The 23,612-nt window shown below is 35.0% G+C and overlaps 1 protein-coding gene across 1 annotated transcript in view; it reads left to right on the top strand.

The window, feature by feature from the left end:
- Positions 1–23,612, top strand: part of PPFIA2 (PTPRF interacting protein alpha 2) — a 319,033-nt gene that overhangs the window by 222,306 nt on the left and 73,115 nt on the right. Inside the window, exon 7 of the mRNA XM_082043663.1 lies at positions 18,752–18,868. Coding sequence (XP_081899789.1) covers positions 18,752–18,868 — 117 coding nt within the window. The remainder of the gene's footprint in view (positions 1–18,751; positions 18,869–23,612) is intronic.

The raw sequence follows: 23,612 nt of genomic DNA on the forward strand, positions 1-23,612 counted from the left end.
TGGTGAATAGCAACACATAATTGTCTTGCACACACAATTGTGCACACGTATGTAGATGAATTTTGCACCCCAGAGAGATAATTCTGAGGCCAGAAAATATCAGTGATGGCGTCTGCTAGTGACTTTACTATTACCATCGTGTTCTGAATCTCCACCCGAAGTGTGCATCTCACTCTGTTAAAAATAAGTCAGGCAAGCAATATAATTGAATGAATGCTATTTTGGGTTATGTCTGTTTACTGGTGTTATTTTACTCAGGCTTAGGACAGAAGCTGAAAACAGCCACAAATAAACTTAAAGAACTACCAAGTAATTCTGGAAAAGTGGAATACCTGTGATTCAGAATAATATGTGATAATGTAAAATAAAGACTCCTAAAATATTTTTTTCTTAAATGAACTTCTTTAAAATATGATCTGCAATTAAGATACCAGTACTTCCTTTTTATAAACTAGGAACAAGATATTTTGAATCATCCTTTTCTTCTCTGAAGTAACTGCACGTATCTGTCCAAAAATAAAACCCTTCTTTTATTCTTCCATTTCATAATGTGCAGTGCAGAACACTTGGGTTCAAATGACTTAGTTACACTGTGTTGCATAATCTGTTATTTGCGCTAGTGTTTATTAACTATAAAGCAGCCCTTTTGGTCAGTCAGGCCAACTGAGATGCATCACACTCCTCTAATCCCTCCCATTCATGATCCAATTAAATCGAAGTCCACTTCACTGGGCATGGGACCAGGTCATTAGAGCATGGCCTTGTTATTTGGAGTTTTAAAGTGAAACTTACATTGATAGTAAGGAGTAAAAACATACACAATGAAATCAAATTGAAATAGGACTTTCATAGCCTTTCTTGCCCCATGTCCTTAGAAATTTTGTGCTAACCTCGTGTCTACGTTATAGTAAAAACACTTAGAAGGACATTTAATGAGCCAAGCATAACATGACCACTGCAATCCAAATACTGTTATTCTAGTTTCCTGTGAGGTGCTGTTAAAGCTGAAAAAGGGAAATTCAATTAAATAATAATGAAAAAAGAGCTAGATGGGAAGAGACATGGAAGAGAATGAGTGAATTATTTTCAAACAGTTAATGCATTTGATCGAGAGTTCAGATAATGTTCACACAGTTATTTAAACAAGACAAAATTAATTAGAGAACTGCAATATAGACTCTTGGTTTTATACTATATTCCACAGTGAATACAGAGGCAAAAAAAGGCTTTAAATAATTATTATACTGTATATGAAAGTAAATGGGCCAAGTTTCCAAGGGACTTGAATGTATGTTTTTCAGTGATTTCTGTATTCCCGTCACTCAGTGCCTCTTTTCCCAAAAGAAGTAATATTTTTCTTTTATTTCCATTTTCTTATACTGATTGTAAGAGTGTATTACATATTCAGGACTATACCTAAACATAAAATGGTGACAGTAAATTGGTCCCCTGATTAAACAAGTATATGATTAGGTAGATACCAAGTATAAGATTCAGGAATAAAAAATAGAAACGTGTATGTTATGAAGGCACCTTTCTCTGAAAGCTTATGGCTGTGGCTCTGACACAGAACAACAATGAGAAACTGGAGACACTCATGAGTACTTATTGGAAATATCCTTATATAGAAGAAAAGAGGAGAGAGAGAGAATATAGCTTTCCATCATTAGATGGTCTTTGTAGCATCTTACATACATAGCAAAGGGAGTGAAAATATCTGTAAACCTGGCAAAGCTGATTTCATCTCTAGTTGCCAACACCATCCCACAAAGCACTTCAGATTTGATAGGGAATAGTAACACATATTGACTTTAAACTGCAGAAGCAATTGAGATGGACAGTTGGGCCCACTGGGAGAACTTAGCTTGTGTAGCTAATGTTTACATATAATCACACAAAGGTAAAAAAGTGAGTATTCATATGGCATAAGTCACTGATGTTGGTTCAGATGAACTTTTCATAAACAAGGATGTCCACCAAATGGTTCATTTCTGTTTTGATTCTGCAAAGACGCTAGTTTCTATAAAAAGTGAATATGCAGTTTATCTCCTTTTCAATTAGATGTTACACAGAAATTATTTTTATTTGATGTAATATTTTTAATATGTTAGCAGTTCACAATATTTTTTAAAAGTCAAATCTCTATAAATTACGATATAAAATATACATCAAATTATCAAGGGAATCCTTACTTTTACTACAGGTTTAATAATGTTATGGGGATGGAATTAATTGACATTAACTATTCTACTGAATATGAAGTCTTGGGTTTAAATTGTGTCCAGCAGAGGATACTTACAGGCTACATCAGCTCCTTATTAAAACATGTTTACAAACGGTGAACCTTATACTGTATCCTATAGAGCACGGGTTTCAGCTCAGAATTAGGACTCTTGAATTTGAGTGTCACCACGTGAGCCGGTATCTAAAATTTGACTGTAATCCGTGGAGGGCTAGTAAATCCAGTCTGTCAGCTAACCTGGCGGTTAATCTACACAAAATTAGTAGGGGAGCTGTGTCTGTCTGTAGCTAGGGGGCAGGGGAAAGGAACACCTGTTGTCACTGCAATGACACCAGATGCCTAGATTAGTAACTGACTCTGACAACATGCTCATATGTAGACACCTAGTGCACAGACAGCAAAAATTAGTTATCTTACTCCTTACAAACAGCAGCTCTCTGAATCAGGCAGCAGGCTTCCAAATATAGGGGAGATAGGAAATGGACCTATATTACACTTAAACATTGGATTGAAACTCTCTAAATATATGTTTTACTAGGGGAAAAAGTTATTTGACTATATATTTTATTTTACTGCAACTGATTACTGGCAGTAGAAGGGACCTTTAAACACAGCAGCAGTCTGGACTGCTGTTCAGAGTGTTTTCATGTCGACTAGGGCAAGAGGATTACCTACAGTAATTAAATTCCGTAGTCATCCTTATAATATTTTCTTTTTATCGGCCAAAATTATCACATTTTATTCTTTTATGCTTGCACTGGAAGCTATTATGTGTTCACAACGGGTAGATGTTGTCCTATACATTGTGTCTGTTGTAGCTAAAATGAATGGTAGATATTGTTAATTTTCTGAAAAAATTACCTCCCATTTTTTAGTGAAAATTACTGTAAAACAGAACTACCTTCACTTTTCCCTCAGACACTTTTAAAATGATGCTGGTTTTGATCTGGTTCCACATAACCCATGGTCTCTCCAAATAGTTTTGTTCCTGAAAGTTATGATTTGCGGATAGCAATTAGCAAACTGCAAGTGGTATATCCAATACGAAAGCTCGGTGGTACAATAATCTCTGTCTATGGTTGTTCTGAAGGTAGATGTGACATTTTTCAGTGACTATATGAATATTTTCGAATTCCAGCAAGGTTCTGGTAACCATCTTCCTTTTTACACATCAACTTGAGAAGAATGAGTTTCATTCGCAAAGGAAGTGGGATGCAACTTTTCCTTCCTTATTTTGTCATTTATGATCATCACAGAAATTAATATTGAAATTATTTGCAAGATAACCACTTTTGTTCCACAGCTTTTGAAATCCTCTTATTAGCCTTATGGGTGTGAGTCTTTGTTAAAAGTTTGCTAAACTACAGCACATGCAAGCACCACACTGAGATATTTCATTAGCACCATATATCACGAGGAACTCAAACTCTAGTGGCTTCCACAGAGCACGGATACACATATTATAGACAGGTGGTGCCATGGCCCATAGTGATGCTTTTAAATCCATTTCTGCTGCAATGTGCAATTAACAGATTTCACAAAACTCTCAACAGTTTCCCAAAAAATGACATTTAAGAGCTTTTTCCCCGAGGCTTGTATATAAAGTTAAGCTTTAAACATAGTTAATACTGTACTGGGAAAAAGTAATTTTTTAAATAACTGTGCTTACTTTGCACACAAATTTTATCTTGCCCTTCTTAAACACTTATCCAGCTCTTGTGAAATCTTCCTGTGTTAATATGAATCGTATGATAAGAGGCATTACAAAATCCTTTCCTGTGTCTGGTTAATATGCTGGCTTTTTCATCTTCCTTCATTAGTAGAAAATGTACAAGGAAAATACAGCTTTAATTACATTTATTTTCTCAAAGATATAGTTTAGGAACCGAGAAAAAAATGGGACTGTGTAGAATCTGAAATTAGAGAAATTACTGGCTTGAGTTTACATATGATTGTACTGCCATATGCTTTTCTTCAGCATTTGTTGAAAATGCCAATGCTGTTTGCATATGCCACAAAACATTACATTGCTTCTGTCAAATGACACATAGACTATATTTTAAACACTCAGGCTTCCATTTAAAACCTCATTGTTACAGTTTCCACTTGTTTCTACAGAATTTTACTCAATCTTTGAGGATAAATTTAACTCCTGGAGCTATCAGACAGATTACAGGAGATTTGCACCATAGATCTCTGCTTCACATAACTGCATGCATTCTCTTATTGAGGCAATGTGTTTCTTCCTGACAGTGGGTTAGTTTCTTCATTAAGGTGCTTTAATGCTATTTTTATAGTATCCATGAAAGCATTCATAAATGATTGACATCACTGCAGAGAAAGGATGATTTGAAATTTATGATTCTTCATATTCTGTACCAGAAACACCAGAAAGTAGCTGCTTATTCATCAAAGAACTTTCAAATACCACATTAGTTACCTAACTTTTGTATGCAGGGCGAATCAATAAACCAGTAAAAAATGTAGTTACTTCTAACACTTGAGGATAGTTGTGACTCTGACCATGAGGGGTGCTGCAGACGTGATTGTAGTATCATTACTGCTGATGAAATATTATTTAATGTTTATGTATTTGAAAGTAAAACTTGAGCAAACTGGGTGAAATCCAGTGACTTTTCTTCTGGAGAAGACCAGGCTAGATGGCTTATACCTATTTCTGGTGAGTTTAGGTATAATTTTGCAAAAAGTCTGAAATAGCCTTCATCTATAGTACCTCATTTTACCATGTTATCTCAGAATGTTATAACTGAAAGTTATTGCTTTGTAAACTCTCTCCAACATTTTTTTTCTTTTAGGCTATAACTTTACACCTGTCTAACTCTCGAGAGACCTTCTTTGTGGTCTGAAATTTAATTTTAAATATCTGTGTAAATGTGCCAAATTATATTTTTCTGCAACGTTGCACATAATTAAAAATAGTTTTGTTTGAAATTTAATCTTTATGTGCTGTATGTAATTGCTTTTCATTCTGACTTCAAACTTAGCCATCTAGTTTAATGTTAACCATGCAAAAAGTTATTGTTGCCCACAAGTTTTAAATCTGGTAATGAGCAAAATGTTTTGGGTTTCTTTGGTGGAAGTTTTTCATAATCCGTGTTCCACAGCACTAATTTCTGTCTTTACACATTTGAATTAGATGTGTGGCATGGCAGCTTACTTAAGTAAATGTATCAGGATATTTTTAAAATAACTTTTTTTTTTTTTTTAATTTACTGCAGACAAGTTGCCATTATCTGTCTGAAAGAGAAATAAGTATATAAATAATTTTACTTGGGATCCAAAAATGTAAAAAATATTCTTGGTTTTGATGACGCAAAATTAGATACTCATATTTCTTTGGGATCTTGATTGGAGAATGTCACCATTAGGAAATTTTAAATGATCTAAATTAATATTGACAGAGACTATCAATTTACAGGTGGAATTATTCCAACAGAAGTTATAGAGGGCTTGTTTTGCTTGGTTCAGTCCATAAGAAATGACCAGCCTGTTTGACATTGCACCTGGAGAGTGTAGTTCGGACACCTTGAGTCATGTAGAATCCAAGGTGACAAAAGAAAAGAAGCAAAAGAGGAAAACATATATTAATTCATTTGCATTAGAAAATGGCTATAATTTTAGTTCATTTTCTGCAGTAATCATAGAATAAAAACATTATTTTAGAAGTTCCACTTCTGAAGAATGTTCTTTATCATTAAAAATATATATAAGAATTGTATCAGTGAGGAACACATATTGGATTTTTGATGGAAAAAGCTGTGGAAAAAAATTACTTCCAGTAAGAATGTCATTGAAAATTATTAAGATCTTGACTAAATTAAATGAGTACATTTGGTTTAATATTTGAAATATAGACTTTAATTCACTCTACTGTGCTTCGCTGTCAATAGACTTGGAGTAAGATTTAAGTTGAGATTTCTTCAGTTTGTGAATGCAGATCAGGGCTTTGATATTCTTTAATTGCAATTCTGGGGTGAGGTTCATTTCCTTTCTGGATTTTTACTCATATCCTATCATCTGTTGTATTTGCATGTTTTGTACAACCAGTAGCACAGATGGTGATTTTAATACAGATACACTGTATAGGAAAATCTAATAAAACTGCATACACATGGAGCATAGTGGGGTTTTTGTAACAGATGTGTCCAGTCAAAATAAATCTAAACAATGTCATAGCCTCTACGTGACAATATGCAGACAAAGAATACAAAATTTCATTTGGGAAAGACTGTTTTTACTTTGTGAGAAATATATTATTGTAGTCAGAAGAAGAAAACAGATCTGCAGTCCAAATAGCCAAATACTTCATTTTAACCTGAGTAGGATTTTCAAACTGAGTTTTATATCTTAAGCATAGGTAGTTTTCAATCAAATGCTTAAGTACTAAGAGCACCTACATAAAGCCTTAGAGGCAGATTATTTTATTTATGATCAATGTCCTGGATACTAAAAATATGTTTGTATGTACAAACATATGTATGCATATATAATTATATATACACAGTGTTTGTGTATATATCTATATAAAATACCATGTATACATTATCATCTATGTCATATCTATGCACACACCATACGTCTATATATATCAATAACTCGTGTTGTTGAAAACAATGAAGATCATAATATTTCTGCCAAGTCCATCTTCATCTCTGACCATCTGAAAGTCAGTGCTACCAACGAACTCCAGGGCTTTTGTGCCCTGGTTTGGATACCTTACTAGTGCCCTTGTGAGAGGAATAATGAAGGAATGATAAGTTTGCTACTATTTTTTGAGTTTGCTTAGGGAAAAAAAGCAATATTAGTTAGTCAAATACACACTATAATGAAACCATTGTGCATCTCTGTAAAAGGCTGTTCTGTCATGTATCGTATTTCATACAATTTTTCTGACAAATTAAAAGTAGCACATTTTTGTTTACTTAGATAACAGTTTCTGAAGAAAATGTACTGAAATGTACCTGGTTATATTCTGTAAAAAATCTTGACAGATACTCTTTTTCATAACAGCAACTGCACAATTGCTTTAAATGACTCCTATTTACAAAGTGTTGCCAGTACACCATGGAAATAAATGGTGCATGCTGTAGACTACGTGCAATACCACAAGACAGTTACTTACACAGTAACACTTAATTTGCTTCAGGAGTCATAATGAAGCAGAGACTAATAGACCTTATTGCTTTATTACCAGTGTATTATTACATTTAAAGCATAAAAATGGCTGCTGACCCAGACACTTAGTGTTCAGAAGGAGTCAGGGCTCAGAGATGGTGTAAAGGGGTGGCTGGAGGTCCCACAAGCAGTTCCCTGCTGCAGCCAGCTGAGTGCCACAGCTGTGGGCTACCGCTGGACCACAGTACCCTTGTCACCAACACATGTAACCTTCATAGGCATGTCAATAAAACTCTGAGAGCCAGGACCTGTCAACAGTAAAAGATCACACGTGTGGTTAGTACTTTCATGTTTTTCAGTTAAAATTATGGATCTGCCACAGATTCAGAGCATCTCTAGTCATCTTAGCACCTTGTCATTCATTATTTACACTTCAGTGACATGAAAGCAGAGTCTGAAAGTGCTAGCCACCATACAAGCAGGGTCACAGAGAGCAGCGCCTGCATCAAGACTGTAAGAATACAATGATCAAGACATACCAGAAACTGCAGAAACAAGATGTTTCATCTTTCTTTGATAGAACTTGAAGCATAGAAGGTAAAGACTTACTTAAACCATTAACGAACTGTAACCGAGGGCTCAGTGTACTACCTCCCCCTTTTGCTACAAGGTAAAGACCCTCCGACTTTTTAAGTCAACTGTCTTTTACAACACTCCTCTGATCAGCTTAAAAAGTGTTCTTGTAAATCTGAATGTATGTTCTCTTGCAAAACTTGCTGTCAAATGCTGGATTTTTGGTAATGATAAGGCAACACTTCTTGGCCATTAAGGAGTAAGACTGTAGAGGTTCTATTTCAATTTCTGCTTATTTAAGCTCTGTACCAAACGTATAAGATTTGTTTTCATTAGGCCTACTACTGTCCAGTCTCCAAGTTAAAAAGATTCCCTCATGAGGATGATTTCACCTAAATAAGTATTTGCTCCATAGCAATGAAAGCTAAAGAGCAATATATCTAAAAGATCAACAATCTCAAAAATGAAGGAAGAATTTCTGATGTTAAAATGTTGAAAATATGTATTAGTCATAACTCCTACAGTTTTTTCCTTTGAATAAAGTAGTATTTTTCTTGACACATCAAGACATGTTTTAAAGGGTTCAATTGTATAAAGTTTCTGGAAAGCTCACCACTTAAATAGCAATAAAATATACTGGAGTCAAGACACATATAAAGTAAACCTAACTGAGGTTGTCAGTCAGACATGAACACTTAGTTCACAAGTGAATTTTCAGAGTGTTACAAAAGCCCTGTAAATTTGTCTGATTCTTTTTGTTTTAAGTAGTTGAATGGGAGAGAAGATAAAGTGCTAAGTTAAAAAAAAAAATATATGTTTTTTTTCTTTCCCCAAAGTGAACCCAAAGTGCATTGTTAGTGCTGGAGGTTTTATTGCCTGCCTTCCAAAGATGCTTTTGCAACCTGAAAGGGCTTTTTTTCTTTTATTTTTTCTGTCAAATCATGGCTAATGTTGATTATAAAGCTGTGTGGTCCATGGTTATTTTAACTCCCCCCTGTTGTGAAAATAAAGCTCTAGGTCCATATTTGCACTTTTCAATACAGCTGGTTGCAAAGCTCGGAACTTGCATTGCTGGATGGAAAAACTAAAGCATTTTAGCACTAGAGCCATCTTCAGGGAGATTAATTTTTATCTGTTGTTTTAAAAGCCTCTGTATGGATTTATGAGAATTTTGGTTTATGAAATCAGAGTGTGAATTTATGATACCCTGAAGAGCATCTTGTATTCATTCTCTCAAATACTATGTATACAGCGAGTCATCAATCCCATGCAGTTCATTTGATCATGATACTGAAATGTACAGATACTTTATCTACCACTGTGGGAAGAAAGTTCTCCCCCCCACCACAACAAACCAACCCCTCACTTTTCCAAGTGTATTTATTAACTTCATTTTATACATGGATAGCTCCAAAATTCTGTATATGCTTGTCTGTTGGTATTAAAAAAAAAAGAAAATAAATGAAAAAATCTGCTTCTTGCCTTAATCCTTTCTTTAGCCCATCTGCCAAAGTCAGACACTTCAGTAGATGAGAAGGAATTTACATTATTAGACAAGTTTGTGAATCTTAGACTTTCATCTGCTGTTGTCTAGTGAAGAATATTGAGAAGGTGGTTGAGCCACACGCACCACCTCTTCCCCTGGGTTTTCAGGAACACTTTGGTGGTCTTATTACTGGACCATCTCACTAGTACATGCTTCATCACTGTTATTCAAAGATGAGGCAAGCTCCCTACTTGGGCTCTTCCTCTGGTCAATGTAGAAAATGAAGGCAATCAGAATATGTGAATCAATGCCATTAATTGCTGGAAATAATTAAAAATTTATTGATCTGAGAAAGTCATAAGGCTGAGAAAGTCATCATTAGTGGATGACTAAATAGAGTTAGTTCAGTGATGTTGATTAGTATATAAATTTGTATTGGGGAAAAGGAAGTCTCTTGAGAGTTTAAATGGCAGGTGTCAGGATGATACCTGCCAAAAACACCTAAGGCAGTGCACTGCTTTATGTATTGAAATTTAAATAGGTTGTGTTGCAGTGCAGTCAAGCTGTGAATCCTCAGATCCTTTGCAGTTCTCCAAGTGTTCCTTTTCAGGGCAGCTGGCACTTGGTTGGTACCTTTGCTTCCTGCAGTGGGAGTTTGTGATCCAGCCCCTGTCCTGTGGGGCCAATGGTTGCATCCACTTCCATGCTTTTTACTGGAAGACCCTGTAGCTTGGCATATTCAAGGTTTCCTCTGAGATCCTGCAAACACTGACAGCAGGAGGTAAATTAGAAGTGGTTTCTTTTGTGCAAAATATGATTTATTGTGCCAAAAGGTTCTGTGTTATGATTTTACCTTTCCTACCTGGTTTCTTATCTCATTCCAGAGCACAAAATAAACAAATATGCAGGAACATGTGCAATGCCCGCATGTGTGAATGTAGGGGTGTCCCCCAGTTCTTCAGGACGTGTATTTTGGGCATGTTTGAAAATAGGACTGTTCAAGTGCAATATGTTAAAAGCCTAGAAATGGATAATCTTGCCAGAACAAATTAAAACTATTAATAATGTATCTACTTTCAGGCAAAATTTAACTGTTTATTCAAAAAAAAATACTATACTGTATTTTCATACCAGTTTGACTACTTCTAAACTGTAACATTATAACACCTGTACAGAGTTCTTGTTAGTCTTTTTCTGAGTGGTGTCATGCAAACTTATCAGTGATGTATTCAGTCATAGGAATGTGATGAAAACATATGCAGGTAAGTGTATACTATGCTATGCTGGAATTGCTGTAATTTGGTGGTCATGGGGCTGCAAGTACAAAGCAGTGGGGGAAGAAGGAGTATAAGCTGGAAAGTGGGGGAAGAAAAGAATTTCAGACACCACTGTGACAATATGTTTTGCCTTTGGTTTGTAAATTGCATTACTTTTGTGGACTGGATGAATCTGCTGAGAAATTTCAAATCCCCAGTAGATTTTTCTCTGTACTTGTATAATATCCCCTGCCCCTATAACAGAGAATGCATTTCTGCACCTCGGGTACCACAGTTCCTAGTTTTGCATTCTATATGAAACTGTGTTGAAGTGGAAACTCGTGACCAGCAGCTCCTGGGCACTTACTCATGCTTCTTGTGATATTCTGCTGATAAACTCAGACTGAGAGGATGGAGGCACAGATGTCTTTAGGTATTACAGCTAAATCTGTCACACCTCAACTGACAGAGTCATTAAAATCGCAGTAAAAGCTGAAACTATCCAGTGGGATTCAAATTAAATATTGAAAGTCTCAATAAATATGATAATTAAAAGATTCCTTTTTCCTCATGGAGGAATACAATTTAAATTAATATTTTGACATATCTGAGGTTTTTATGAAAGTCATGTTCTTACAATTTACAGCAGGCATCTAGGTAACCCCCACCAAATGAGCTGCATCCTTCATAAACTTGCCCTCAGGATCACATAAAATATCACATAATTGTCTTATTTGGTTAAAATGCCGTTCCCCTCATGATACATTCTCTTTTTATAATATATATTTTTTACCCAGATTCAAAAAAGGATCAATTTTTTTTTGCACGAATAAGTTTTGCAGGTGTACATCCTATGCTGTGGTTTTTTCCTCTACCAAAGAATGAAAGAAATGTGGTGTATTGTTTATACATGATTCTGATAATCAAAATGCTGATTACCGTTATAATTTATTTCAAAAGATATATGATGCCAAGAAAAAGTTGGTGCATTTCAGGCCCTATAACTAAAATAAAATAGTAATAATGACAATTTTATTGTACAATTGAAATGATTTCAATCACTTTATTAAAATGTCTCCGAACTTTCTAACCAGTGCTGTGAAAGGCAGCGTTGAGAGCAACACAAATTAGAGATATAACTGGAAAATACAGTGTTTACATTTATGAAACAGGATTTAAATTTCCATTGAAGTAGAAGGAAATCGCCTCAATGTCTAAGCATTTTTATTCTCTATGCTACATTTAATTTTTACTGTATAAAATTATAGGCATTGATTAATGCTTAACACAAGCTATCCGTGTCAAAATTAAAGCAAAGTCAGAAGGTGGATCAGGAGTCTGAGTTATGTTCTCAGTAGATTGAAATCTGATATTTAGCACTGTTTTAATATAGACTGTTATGACAGAATAATGTAGGAGTACATCCAAGTAGGGAATTTCACTCTTCTCTGAAAGACTTACATAAATAAGAGCCAAATGGAAAACTGACACAACATAGTCACAAGAAGTTTGATTTAGCATATTATCAATGTAAAAAGAAACACCTTTTTGATAAGAAGAGGTTAAACTAAAAGCCTTCTAGATCTGTCAGCTGTAGCTCAGTGAAAAACGGTTATCAATGAGTTTAATTGCCTAGAACAGATTTGTTTCAGTGTTGAAAGATCAAAGAAACAAGTTCAAGGGGGAAGGGGAAGTTTGTTAAAACAGCTTATCAAAAACTTCAAATAATTTACTTCCTTTACTGCTTTCCATTCTTGAGGTGACCCAGGTTCTTACTGGTTTTAGGGGATGGCCTAACATTGTGTGTGTGTTTAGCGCCTCTGTTAACAAAAAAAAATATATTTTACTCATTCTAAAAATATTTAAATCAAATATAAATAAATTCAAAGTGAAAAAAATTGAAATAATTAAGTAAAAAACATCCTAATGTTTTAATTATTAGGAAGAATCCTACAAAAAGAAACCTCTGTAAACATTTAGCCTTTAATATTTATTAGTTAAATTAAATATCTTTATATCATAGAACCATAGAATAGTTTGGGTTGGAAGGGAACGTCAAAGCTCATCTAGTCCAACCCCCTCGCCATGACCAGGGACATCTTCAACTAGATCAGATTGCTCGGAGCCCTGCACAGCCTGGCCTTTAATATCTTCAGGGATGGGGCATCTACCACCTCTCCAGGCAACATGTTCCATCCTCACTGTAAAAAATTTAATCCCTGTACCTAGTCTGAATCTGCCCTCCTTTAGTTTAAAACCATTACGCCTTGTCCTATTGCAACAGGCTCTACTAAGTCTGTCCCCATCTTTCTCACAGGCTCCTTTTAAGTACTGAAAGGCCACAATATGGTCTCTCAGCCTGTCCTCACAGCAGAGCTGTCCCAGCCCTCTTATCATTTTTGTGGCCACCTCTGGACCTTCTCCAACAGGTCCATGTCTTCCTGTGCTGATGACTCCAGCATCTATATCTCTACATACTGTATTAATTTATCCAGTAGAAAGCAAAATTCAGTCAAAATAATTGCAGTAATTACATTCAAATCCTTTACTGGCAGATAGTTTTAAATACAATTTAAATAGCAAAAGCATTCAGGAAAAAGTCAATAGAGAAATTGATTATGCAACTAGTTTAAGAATTAGAATAGGATTTTATTTATCCTACACAGAGCCAATATACTTTTGAAAACATATAGCTGAATTTTTTTAATACTGTACTGTGTGCAGTACTCTGTATTGTATACACACTGTGAGAAGAGAAATGTGTATCCATAAGATAGCTGGAACAGTTTTCCCTGCCGTGTCTAAAAAGTGTGCAGGACCAGTTTAGTGTATAGTATCATACTGCAAGCATGCTTTTTCACTTCATAATGTGAGTTATTTCTGGAATTTCCTTCATCCTTTAATGGTATTTATTTTGCTTAACTTCAGCTGTTGTAGTGAGAGTTTTTGTTTAAGATAGTAATCTGTGTTCCCTTCAGTCAAGAGAAGAGATATACATGTCATTCATCTCACCTGTTTTAGACACAGAAGACCCACTGGCGATGTTTCTCTCTCCAATGTTTTTAGAAGGAATGAGATAACCACTTTAACCTAAGTATTCAACTTTCTGGCTTTTCAGTTATCCTGCTCTGTGCCAGCCAGATAAGTCCAAGATTTTAGCTCAGTTCTTGTAATTCTGACTTTACGTCACTGGGTGCTACAGGATGCCAAAGGCTGAAACCTACCATTTTTGCTCTAAGTAGACTATGTTCTAAGTAGAGTGTGCTGGGGTCAGAGATGGAGAACTCACTTTCTACAGAACAGCAGCACTGGGAACATGGCCTCAGGAACCAGGATTTAAAGCAAGGGAAATTTTTATGTTTAGGCAAAGTACCCAGAATACCATGCTTGTAATTTACACTATATGATATACATTGATAGTAACAACAATTTCTCCCTGAGGATGACAGAACACACATAGAGAAAGCCTAGTGGTGAGGGTGTTATTTTGTCTGGTCCCTAACTAGCCAATATTCTCTGATTCACCCCAAATCTTATCAGATAACTCCATTCATCCCAAATCTTACCAGATACTACCACCATCAATCACCTCAGGCTTCCAAACCCTGAGCCCCACAGAGCTTTCAAGTATAAAATCATTATTTTTGTCTAAAGTTAACATTCCTACTTCCTGACGTTCTCAGCAGTATATGGGCCAAATATCAGGATAATTCATAGACAGAAAAATTAATACATTTAGCTCCTTTCCACCAACCTGAAGGGATTTCAATTTAATACCTACATATTTTTGTCTTATATCTAAGTCATATCTGCAAGGTTTATAAGTGTTTTGTAGGTTATGTGCTGCTTTCTTACTTACAGTAATTTGACCAAGAAAATAAGAAATTAATTCAGGTTTGTACTTACATGTCTGGTTGCAAAGTAGCAGTAATTTAGTACATGCTCACAAAAAAGTCCAGAACACCAAAACACAGGGTGTTTACAACTACTAGTAAACAGATTGGTTCTCTTATTAAATAGATGGAAATTATGCTGTTGCTTACTGATTTATAGTCTTGTGTAATCTTTATTTCTTTATTCATTATGTTGTCTTTTTTCAGTATGAGTGATGGGTGTGATTTCATAATGTCAGGTACTTCTTCAGATCAGTTCTGGCTTAGGTATTGATATCCTGTTCTGTTGTATATTTTAATAGTTGACATTAATATTCCCTTATCACATTAATTCAGACTACTAGTTTCAGCTTTACAGGTGTGAGATGCAGATTGGGTCATTTATGGAAATGAAAAACAGTTGTAATTTTGAATCTGAATTCTTGAATCCTAACTTAATTCAGTGATGTCTGTAAATAATGGACATAAATACTACTAAGATCTTGGAGGTAATTTATATTGGTAATATAGTAGGGATGTTTACCAAAACTGTAATTGAGAAAGCTGGGCTTTGGGAAAGTTGAAGAGATTTTGGAGTTGAGACAAAAGAGTATAATTTGTGTATGGTCATGTTCAGAATTATTATGACAGTGTGGGACTTTAGAAATCATGCCACTGGTTTCTGCATACCTTTGAAATCCAGAAGACTGAATCTAAATAGGTGGAAGTTCTTAAAAGCTTCAGTGTCCCTTGTTAGTCACAAATTGTCCCTTGTCAGTCACAAAAACTGACTACAAAGTAAGAAGTATGTTGAAGAGCAGCATGCTTGTGAGAAGAGAACAAGCTAAAGGAGCATTTATTTCAATTATAGGATATTTTCATGGCCTTAAACCATAAAAGTTAGAAAGGTCCAGCTATATTTAAATCTTCTTAAATTCACAACTGTTGTCTCATTTTTCTTAATCAAGAAATAACTTTTCAGTTCAGTTGACTGAGTTTGGCAAAGTTGGCAGGGAGCCCAATTTAGACTTGTGACAGGAAGCTATCCTTAGACTTAACCACGGAGAGCCCAGTTTTACACTCACTTCAGATTACAGTCACGTTGAAATATGTTGCTCCCGGTCCAGGTCAAATCTTGACAAGGCTGCTAAACAGGAAAACAATGTCTGTGATAGAAGTTTAGAAAAGGAATATAATGATGTTAGGTCCACAATCAGAAGCTGATAAAGAAAAAAATATGTGATATGTTTGATCATATCTTAGCAGGTATTATTTGGACGTGAATGTTTAGGTTGGTTACCCAATTTGGGGTACAACAATGGTAAATACAGTGGTATTTGTCTAGATTTATTTTCTAATGAAGTGTCTTTTTTTAAATTTTGGGTTTTTTGGTTTTAGCAGGTATGACACCATCATCATTAAGAATGTTATCATAAACATAAAAGCATCAATCTAATAAATATGCATTTCTCAAAAGTAATATTACTGAGTTTTATCCATATGGAACAATTGTCTTCTTACCTAATTCTGTGCTATGATCCCTGTTTGCTCTAATGTTCATTCTAATGTTCATTAGAATGTCAAGATTCAGAAGCTACCTAGGAAGTTAAATAAACATTAACTAAGTAATAAACACTACTGTGATGGCAATTAAAAACCTTTTACTTCCACAAACTGCAAAGTAAAAATTCATGTTTATTTGTAAGACACGGGAGGGTTGCTATGCTCCTTTGGGAACATTAATTTTGCCTTAATTTATTGATTAAATCAAGAAGGTATAACAAGTATGCAAGCAAGTTAGCTATGTGGTTCTTCACAACTCAGATCTGTAATCTGATGACTACCCTAGGGCTGAAACTTTTAAGACATGCCACACTTCAAACTGTTGTTACAGTCTATAGACTCTACAGTCATTACAATAATAAAACCATTGAAACAATAAGCTCTATGGGTGATGGATTTTTCACAAATAAATTGTTCCCATACATTCAAAAATTAAGTAAAAACCCCAACATAACAATACACAACATTATATTCCTTTATTTGCCTTTCATGTTGAAGGGATTTTTTTTTTTAATAATTATTTAATAATTATTTATTTATTTAGAAAGTGGTGATTCAAGGACCAACCAGAGGCTAAGAAAAAATAAACTGTTATGGAATATGTGATGAAATGATAAAATTTTGCAATAACATTTATTCAATATTCTTATTGAGCTAAGGGACGATTAAGGCTTTGTATTAGATATAGGTGATATTTCAAAATAAAGGCATAATGAACGCTGCATTTTAATGGATCAGTGACAGATTAGCATATTTAAATCCAGATCTGTTGTTGGCTGTCAGTTAACATATGCTGTGAGTTTACATTTGTTTCACATGATGTATAATTACTCATAATTTAATAATATATACATTGAAGTATCTCTCTTAATCTACCCGAAAGTCACTTATAGCACTAACTGATGGGTGATTTGTTTGTTGGGGACCATAATTTTTTGCGTTTAGGTTTGAGAACCATTTGAACCATAAAGAGAAAGAAATAACTGAAGCTATTCAGAAAAAAAAAAAAAGTTATTAAGTTATGATTACCATTTATGAAGGGAATCCATGGTAATGAAATTATAACAACTTTTTTCTCAGACCTAATTCTCTTATTTAAGCAAAACATTTTAAAACTCGGTGTATTTGTTTAATGTCAGAAGATACAGATTTTCTCAGACAGTTTTAATTCCCACTCTTATATTTTCCTATAATTGCTCTGGGTGAAATGTTGCCCTCAAATCTCAGCCTTGGCACTGAAATCAGTGGGGGTCACACAAGTTCGACAAGGGCTGTAGCTTGGAACTTAGTGAGTAGTGAATCGTCCTGACTCATATCACAACAGCTTTCAACATTTATATTAAGGAAGAGTTGTTTAAAGGGGTGTGTCCCTCAGATCTAGGATACTGGTCAGAGCTGATTCAGATGGTCTCTAAAATCAGAACTTGAACATAAGTTAAAAAACACATTTGAAGAACAATTATTTTCAAACTAAATTATTAAGATCAAAGTAAATATTTTTCTAATCTAAATTAAAATTAAACTACACACCAGGTAATCCTGCCTTAATTCTTCCCTCCTACTCCATGCTTTTTTATTCTAGGACAGGACAGTGTTTTAGGGTGGTTTTGACTCAGGATTTTTGCAGAAATTATACAGTGATAGAAGCCTTTAAATTTACACCAGCTTTCCAAAAATGGCAGATATACATTCTACCAGTGTTCTACTGTTTTTAATATATACTAATGTGATCCATTGGGTAAATCATTTATTATATGGGCTTATGAAACAGAGGGTACAAAGAGACTGAACTGTGCAATTTATCAAAATAAGTGAGTTTTATATTAGCCAGATTTTCCAACACATCATAGGACCTGAATCTTTCCATGCTGTGCATTGTCTGAGAGTAAGCTACAAAGTCAGAGAGAAAGGAACTTATTTTCCAGTAGCTGGATGGGATTTTAATAGCACTACTAATAAATAAAACACTATTTTTAATACAAGAAAACCTGCTCGTATATGCACTAAAACTGTCAATGAGTGCCATACTAGTGAACTTTTGTGGACATGTTTTTCTTGACAAGAAACACTTAAAACGTATGTTGCAGCTACTAACAGATGGAAAGCTGACAGAAAGCTAGCACTTTATTTTACATCACTTGGTTTTAATTTTTAGCCTTGTGACACTGATTTCCTGTAACACCAGTTACTTCCATTGTGTTCTGTATGAAAGAATGAGTCTTGTTCTTCAATGTATGACAGCTCTTTCATCTTACAATCTATAAAAAACAAAACAAAACAAACAAACAAGCAAAAAAACCCAAACCAAACCAAACAACAACAACATCAAAAAACAAAACAAAACACAACATGGTTCCCTAGCACAAAGTAAGGATAGAAGATAAAACAAGACAGTGTTGACTATCCTGTCATTTATAGGTTTCTTTGTTTCCTTAATGCCCTTTAGTCAATATTAATATATTTGGGGTTTTTTTTAAACCTCTCTGCATGTGTGGACATAATTTTGAAAGCACTACAAATGGCCCATTTTTGGAACAAAATGTTAATAGATTTGACAAATTGCATGCTCAGTACTTTGTCCTTTTATTATGTATACTGACCACTTATTTACTTTCTTTTGCAGATTGTAGCTTTGCGTGAACAAAATGCACACATCCAAAGGAAAATGGCGGCTGGTGAAGGAGCTGCTGAATCAGAGCATATTGAAGGAATGGAGCCAGGGCAAAAGGTTCATGAAAAGGTATAAAATGTTAGTTTTCATTGGATCACATGATCAATATGAGAAATAATCAGGTATAAGATATTTGTAATTTGAACACTTCATGGGAATTCCCTTCAGAATATTGCCTGCCTACTGAAACTAGTATAAAAAAATGAGCTTTTTTAAATGGAAAGGAAACGTAAATAGGCAGGTCCTTGCTTTTTGATGGGGCATTGAGTTCAACCCACATCTTATAAGAAGCATTTCTTGGATTTTTTTTTTTGCTTAAAGGCTGAAAGAGAAAAAAAGGTACAGAATAACCGATTTATAAACAAGGCTGTCGTCTACAGCTTAGTTTTCCAAAATAATAGAAACCAAGTTGCATATCTCCCTTTTTTTCTTCACACTTATTGAATTAAACTGAAAGCATAACATAACGCTTGGCAGACAGTTGATATGAGTAGAGCAGCTGCTTGGATCTTTAATTGTGTGCTTTTTTCTAATGGCATACGTCATACTTATAAAAATAACACTCATCATTACCGATTTATTTTATAGGCAGTCGAATTTACAAGGGCGCACTTGCACAGCAAGCATTAATTTTACATCTTTTCCGATTTATGTTAAGTATGTATTTTTCTTTGCGTAATCTTTGTGGCTGGGAAGCATACAGTAAATACTGTTCCACTTCCTTACAAAATCTAACTCTTGGGCACATCTGTGCAGTTTTGTTAAAACAGTGAACATCCCACTCATGCTTTTAAATACAACCACATTGCTTAGCCAAAAATCTTTAATTTTGCACTTTCTTTGCAAGATACGTTTTCTGCTTTGAGCCACAGGGCTCATTTCTTATAAGCAGAAACAGGTGGAAATAAGAATATTTGTCCTTTGAGAAAGCTGCATGTTTAAACATTAATGAAAGAGGAATGAAGGCAAATGTAACATATTATTTTCATTTCATATTAAGTGTTTCTCAAATACTATGTCCAGAAAATTTCTGTGCTTCATAATCAAAGCAATTTAAGTTGATCTTGTTAAGCTGAATTGAAGGCTTGTGCTAACTAATTTTTGCTCCTTATAGTAATTAAAGCATAATGGATAGGGAGTTAACAGGAGGCTATATTGACAACAGATCAACCAGTGCACTCTAATTCATATCCTCTGCACTAGCTGCTCTCTACCTTTCTACTTTAGTGCCCACCATCAGTTGCCTCTTATTTTGTGAAAAGAAGTTCTCATTTCATAAAGTACTTCAGCCTAAGCCCAGAAGAATGAAACATTTCAAAATAAAATAATGGTAAATATAAGTAATGAGAAGTATTAACTATGAATATTCATTACTTAAAAAAAAAAAAGGAAAACATTCTAAGAAGACAATGTTTTCACAAAATTCCAAACTTTATAAGACACCTGCGATAGGAAAGTATTAAGGATTTCAACATGGAATTATCCCAGTTAAAAAAAAAAAAAAAAGATGTGCCTGGAACATCTGCAGATTGCACTGAGTTGCTTTCATTGGCAGGTGGATGCCAGGTCATTAAACAGGTAAGGTCACACATGCTCTCTAGGGGGAACTTCTACTGGCACGGTAAAATTTCTTCTCTATGACAATAAAGCTTCTGAGCTATATCATTTAGGCAAGAGACATTTACAAGCTAGCAAATACAGAAGCTTGAAAAGAGGCCAACTAGCACAAACCAAAGAGCTTAAGAGGACTTTGAAAAGCTGTTTAAAAACTTGACAAAGATCACCTGCTATGGGAATTAAGATGCAGCCATTTCTATTATCGAATATTCTCCTACCTAGGTGTGTCACCACTGGACACGAGTTGCCACCATCCAGAACCTTAAAACAGTTGTGTTAATATAATTTACTTTATTTTAAACCTTTTTTGTGCATGTGGCATTTGAATGGAATAGGGGTGGAAAAGCTCCATATTATAGTAAAGAATATTTTCTGGTAACTATTGTTATTCAGTTATTACATCTCAAACAGCCTCAGTAAATGCTATTCCTTTAAGCATTACATTTTACTTTCATGAAGACAGATGATGAGTATAATTTAGCTTCCTTTGCTAATTATTTTATTTCCTTTTTAGTATTTCTATATTAGGGAATTCAGAAAAGTTATTTGTCCTGGGAAACATACAGTATTTCTATCTCTTTATTTGTCTTGGGAAACATACAGTATTTCTATCTCTCCTCTGATGACCTGGCCTTCATGGCCAGCTTTTCTAAGTTGGAAGGAACATCTCCACCACTACCAGTGTTTAAAGTAATCTTTTTTCCCTGGAATTTCAGGCAAGATTTACCAGTTTTGTGGGTTTTTTTACCTAAACCTAGCTGTTTAAAAGCTTTTAAAGGTGCTATGACATTTCTTCCCTACTGTTCCTCATGTTGAATTTTCTCTACATGTATTATTTGTAGGAATTATCTTGGCTCAAAGAGAGTTTAAGCATAACTTGGGTATTAAAACTGGTACTACTACTGATGATGTTGAATTTCCAAAATATTTCTAAAGTTACTTATACCACTGAAATTCTGCATATTATGTATGAAGTACAGGAAAGCTTTCATATCTAAGCTGCCATATCAGCAGTTGACAGACCAACAGTCAGAGCAACTGACCAAAAGTCCGAGCAAATGACCAAATACATCCATATTTCACAGAGAAACAGTTGGCACCTGCCTTAGTAGAAGATGAAGGGATGATTCTCACAAAATTAAGTGAGTCAGTGATGTTTCATAAGGCTGAGATGCCATCCTAGGATAACAGTGAGTGAAAGAGTGATATCTTGTCCAGTCACCATGAGTGTTAAGGTCACAGGCTTATGGCAGATATGAGGATATGCCATATCTGGAGGCAGGTAACAGTATATTCCAGTTTCCAAGAACTTCTGCAGCAATTTAGATGGTGTCTTAGTAAAGAGCAGATGTAAGGCACAAACTTTTAGTTGTTTTGTTTGGTTGGTTTTTGTTTTGGTTGTTGTTTGGTTTAGGGTTTTGTTTTGTTGGGGTTTTTTTTGTTGTAAAGACAACACACACAAACACACAAAACCAACAGTGCTTACACCATAAAAATAATAGTTTCCTCTAGGAATTCTAAAATACCAGACTTCTGAATTTTAAGATTACTGACAATTATTCCAAGGTACTTTGTGGTTAGACAGAGCTTAATTTGGCCCTCAGGCATGGTGATGCTTGTGCACCTGGGCATCATGTGAATCACCTGTGCTCATACTACCACAGACTGTGCTGATGAGGAGCTCTATCAGATAAATCAATCCTATCTCCACTGCTGCTTGTTTGGAGGTAACCCCATGAGATATTATTTTTTTTTTTTCTCACCACTCTCCTAGGTTAAATCCTAGTGCAAAATTTATGATTAATTGCTGCTTGATAGCATTTAGACTGAACAAGTCTGTGTCAGATGTTTTGTAACTGGAGAGAAAAATCTCACTTGGAGGTACATTTTACTGTTCTTGGGATTAACCTTTATAAAACTAGATTACTGGGTATATTTTGCCACATATGGAGCCAACTGTAAGGTTCTTTCTAAAAAATAAAAAGGAAAAGTACCTTGCAATCAATAGCTTTACAATTTGCTAACTGCTACAGTCTGGTGTCCTTACTCTATTTTTGTAATTTAAGTGTACTTCCTTTACTCAGTTTGCCTTCAGTATTATTGCTGAGGCTCAGGATTGAAAGGGCAATATGAAATGAATTAACAGAGGGTACAGTATTCTGGGTTAGTCTTGTTTTATGCTTTCTCCTGATGTTCCTTTTACCATCATTCTTGGTTTTTACTAGTAAGCCAGTCTGTGGGTGGTTTTCCTTTTGTTATTTCATGGTAGAGGGAATACAGGAGAGAAGTAATGATCTAGGAGGGATTTATTATGTGTGATGCTCCAATTTGCTGTCCTTCTCCCTGCTGACACTCCTATACAAGCAGCAGATTGCCTTACTGCTGTGCTTTTTGGATCTTGAAAGAAAGAGAATCTGATACCAGAGATGTTGGTTTCCTTTTCATAGTGTTCAGCAGTAGGGAACATGAACATTTATTTCCCTCCTCCATTTCCACAGACTATAAACAATTCGGTTGTTTTTGTTTTGTTTTTTCCCCAGACATTTCTTGTTTAGTCCATATTACTCTTTATGACACTACAGGATATTTTTGAACTTTTATTACTCTGCAGTGTCCCTCCTCTGTTGTAGTTAATACCATCACTGTCATGAGACTTACTTGATGATTCTTTCACCTCCTTTCTGGTTCTCTCCCTAAAGCTTTCTTTATAAAGTAAAAGTGTCTCTGAAACACTTACTATGGGCTGTGATTCCTCAGCTATTTATCTTCTGTGTGGTGATATAACACACACCAAAAAAAAAAAAAGCAAACCAAAAAAAACAAACACATCAGGCCTTCCTCTTGCTTTTACCATTTCTCTCATTCTTCCCAGTAATGATGAAAGCAAGTGCTACATTGCTGGGTGCAGATGTAGTCACCCGTTTACCTTTGTTTGCTCTGAACCAGCCCAAGCAAAGACGTCTGAGGTTGTATTAGGTCTTTCAGACTGAGACCAACCAGGTTTCTCATCTGGCTGAGAACCCCATGGAAAGGAGCAGTGGGAGAGGGCAGGGAGTTTTTTTGGCCTGTGTAGCAGACATGCACAATTGCAGCTCTGGTACCTGTTGTGTCTGTGGAAAACAAAGAGTAAGTCAAGAATATATGTTGATACTATTTCTGCAGCATTGTGGTCTAAATAAGTAAATATTATAGAAAT

This window comes from Streptopelia decaocto (assembly GCF_964273445.1).
Source record: "Streptopelia decaocto genome assembly, chromosome: 1".
Lineage (NCBI taxonomy): Eukaryota > Metazoa > Chordata > Aves > Columbiformes > Columbidae > Streptopelia > Streptopelia decaocto.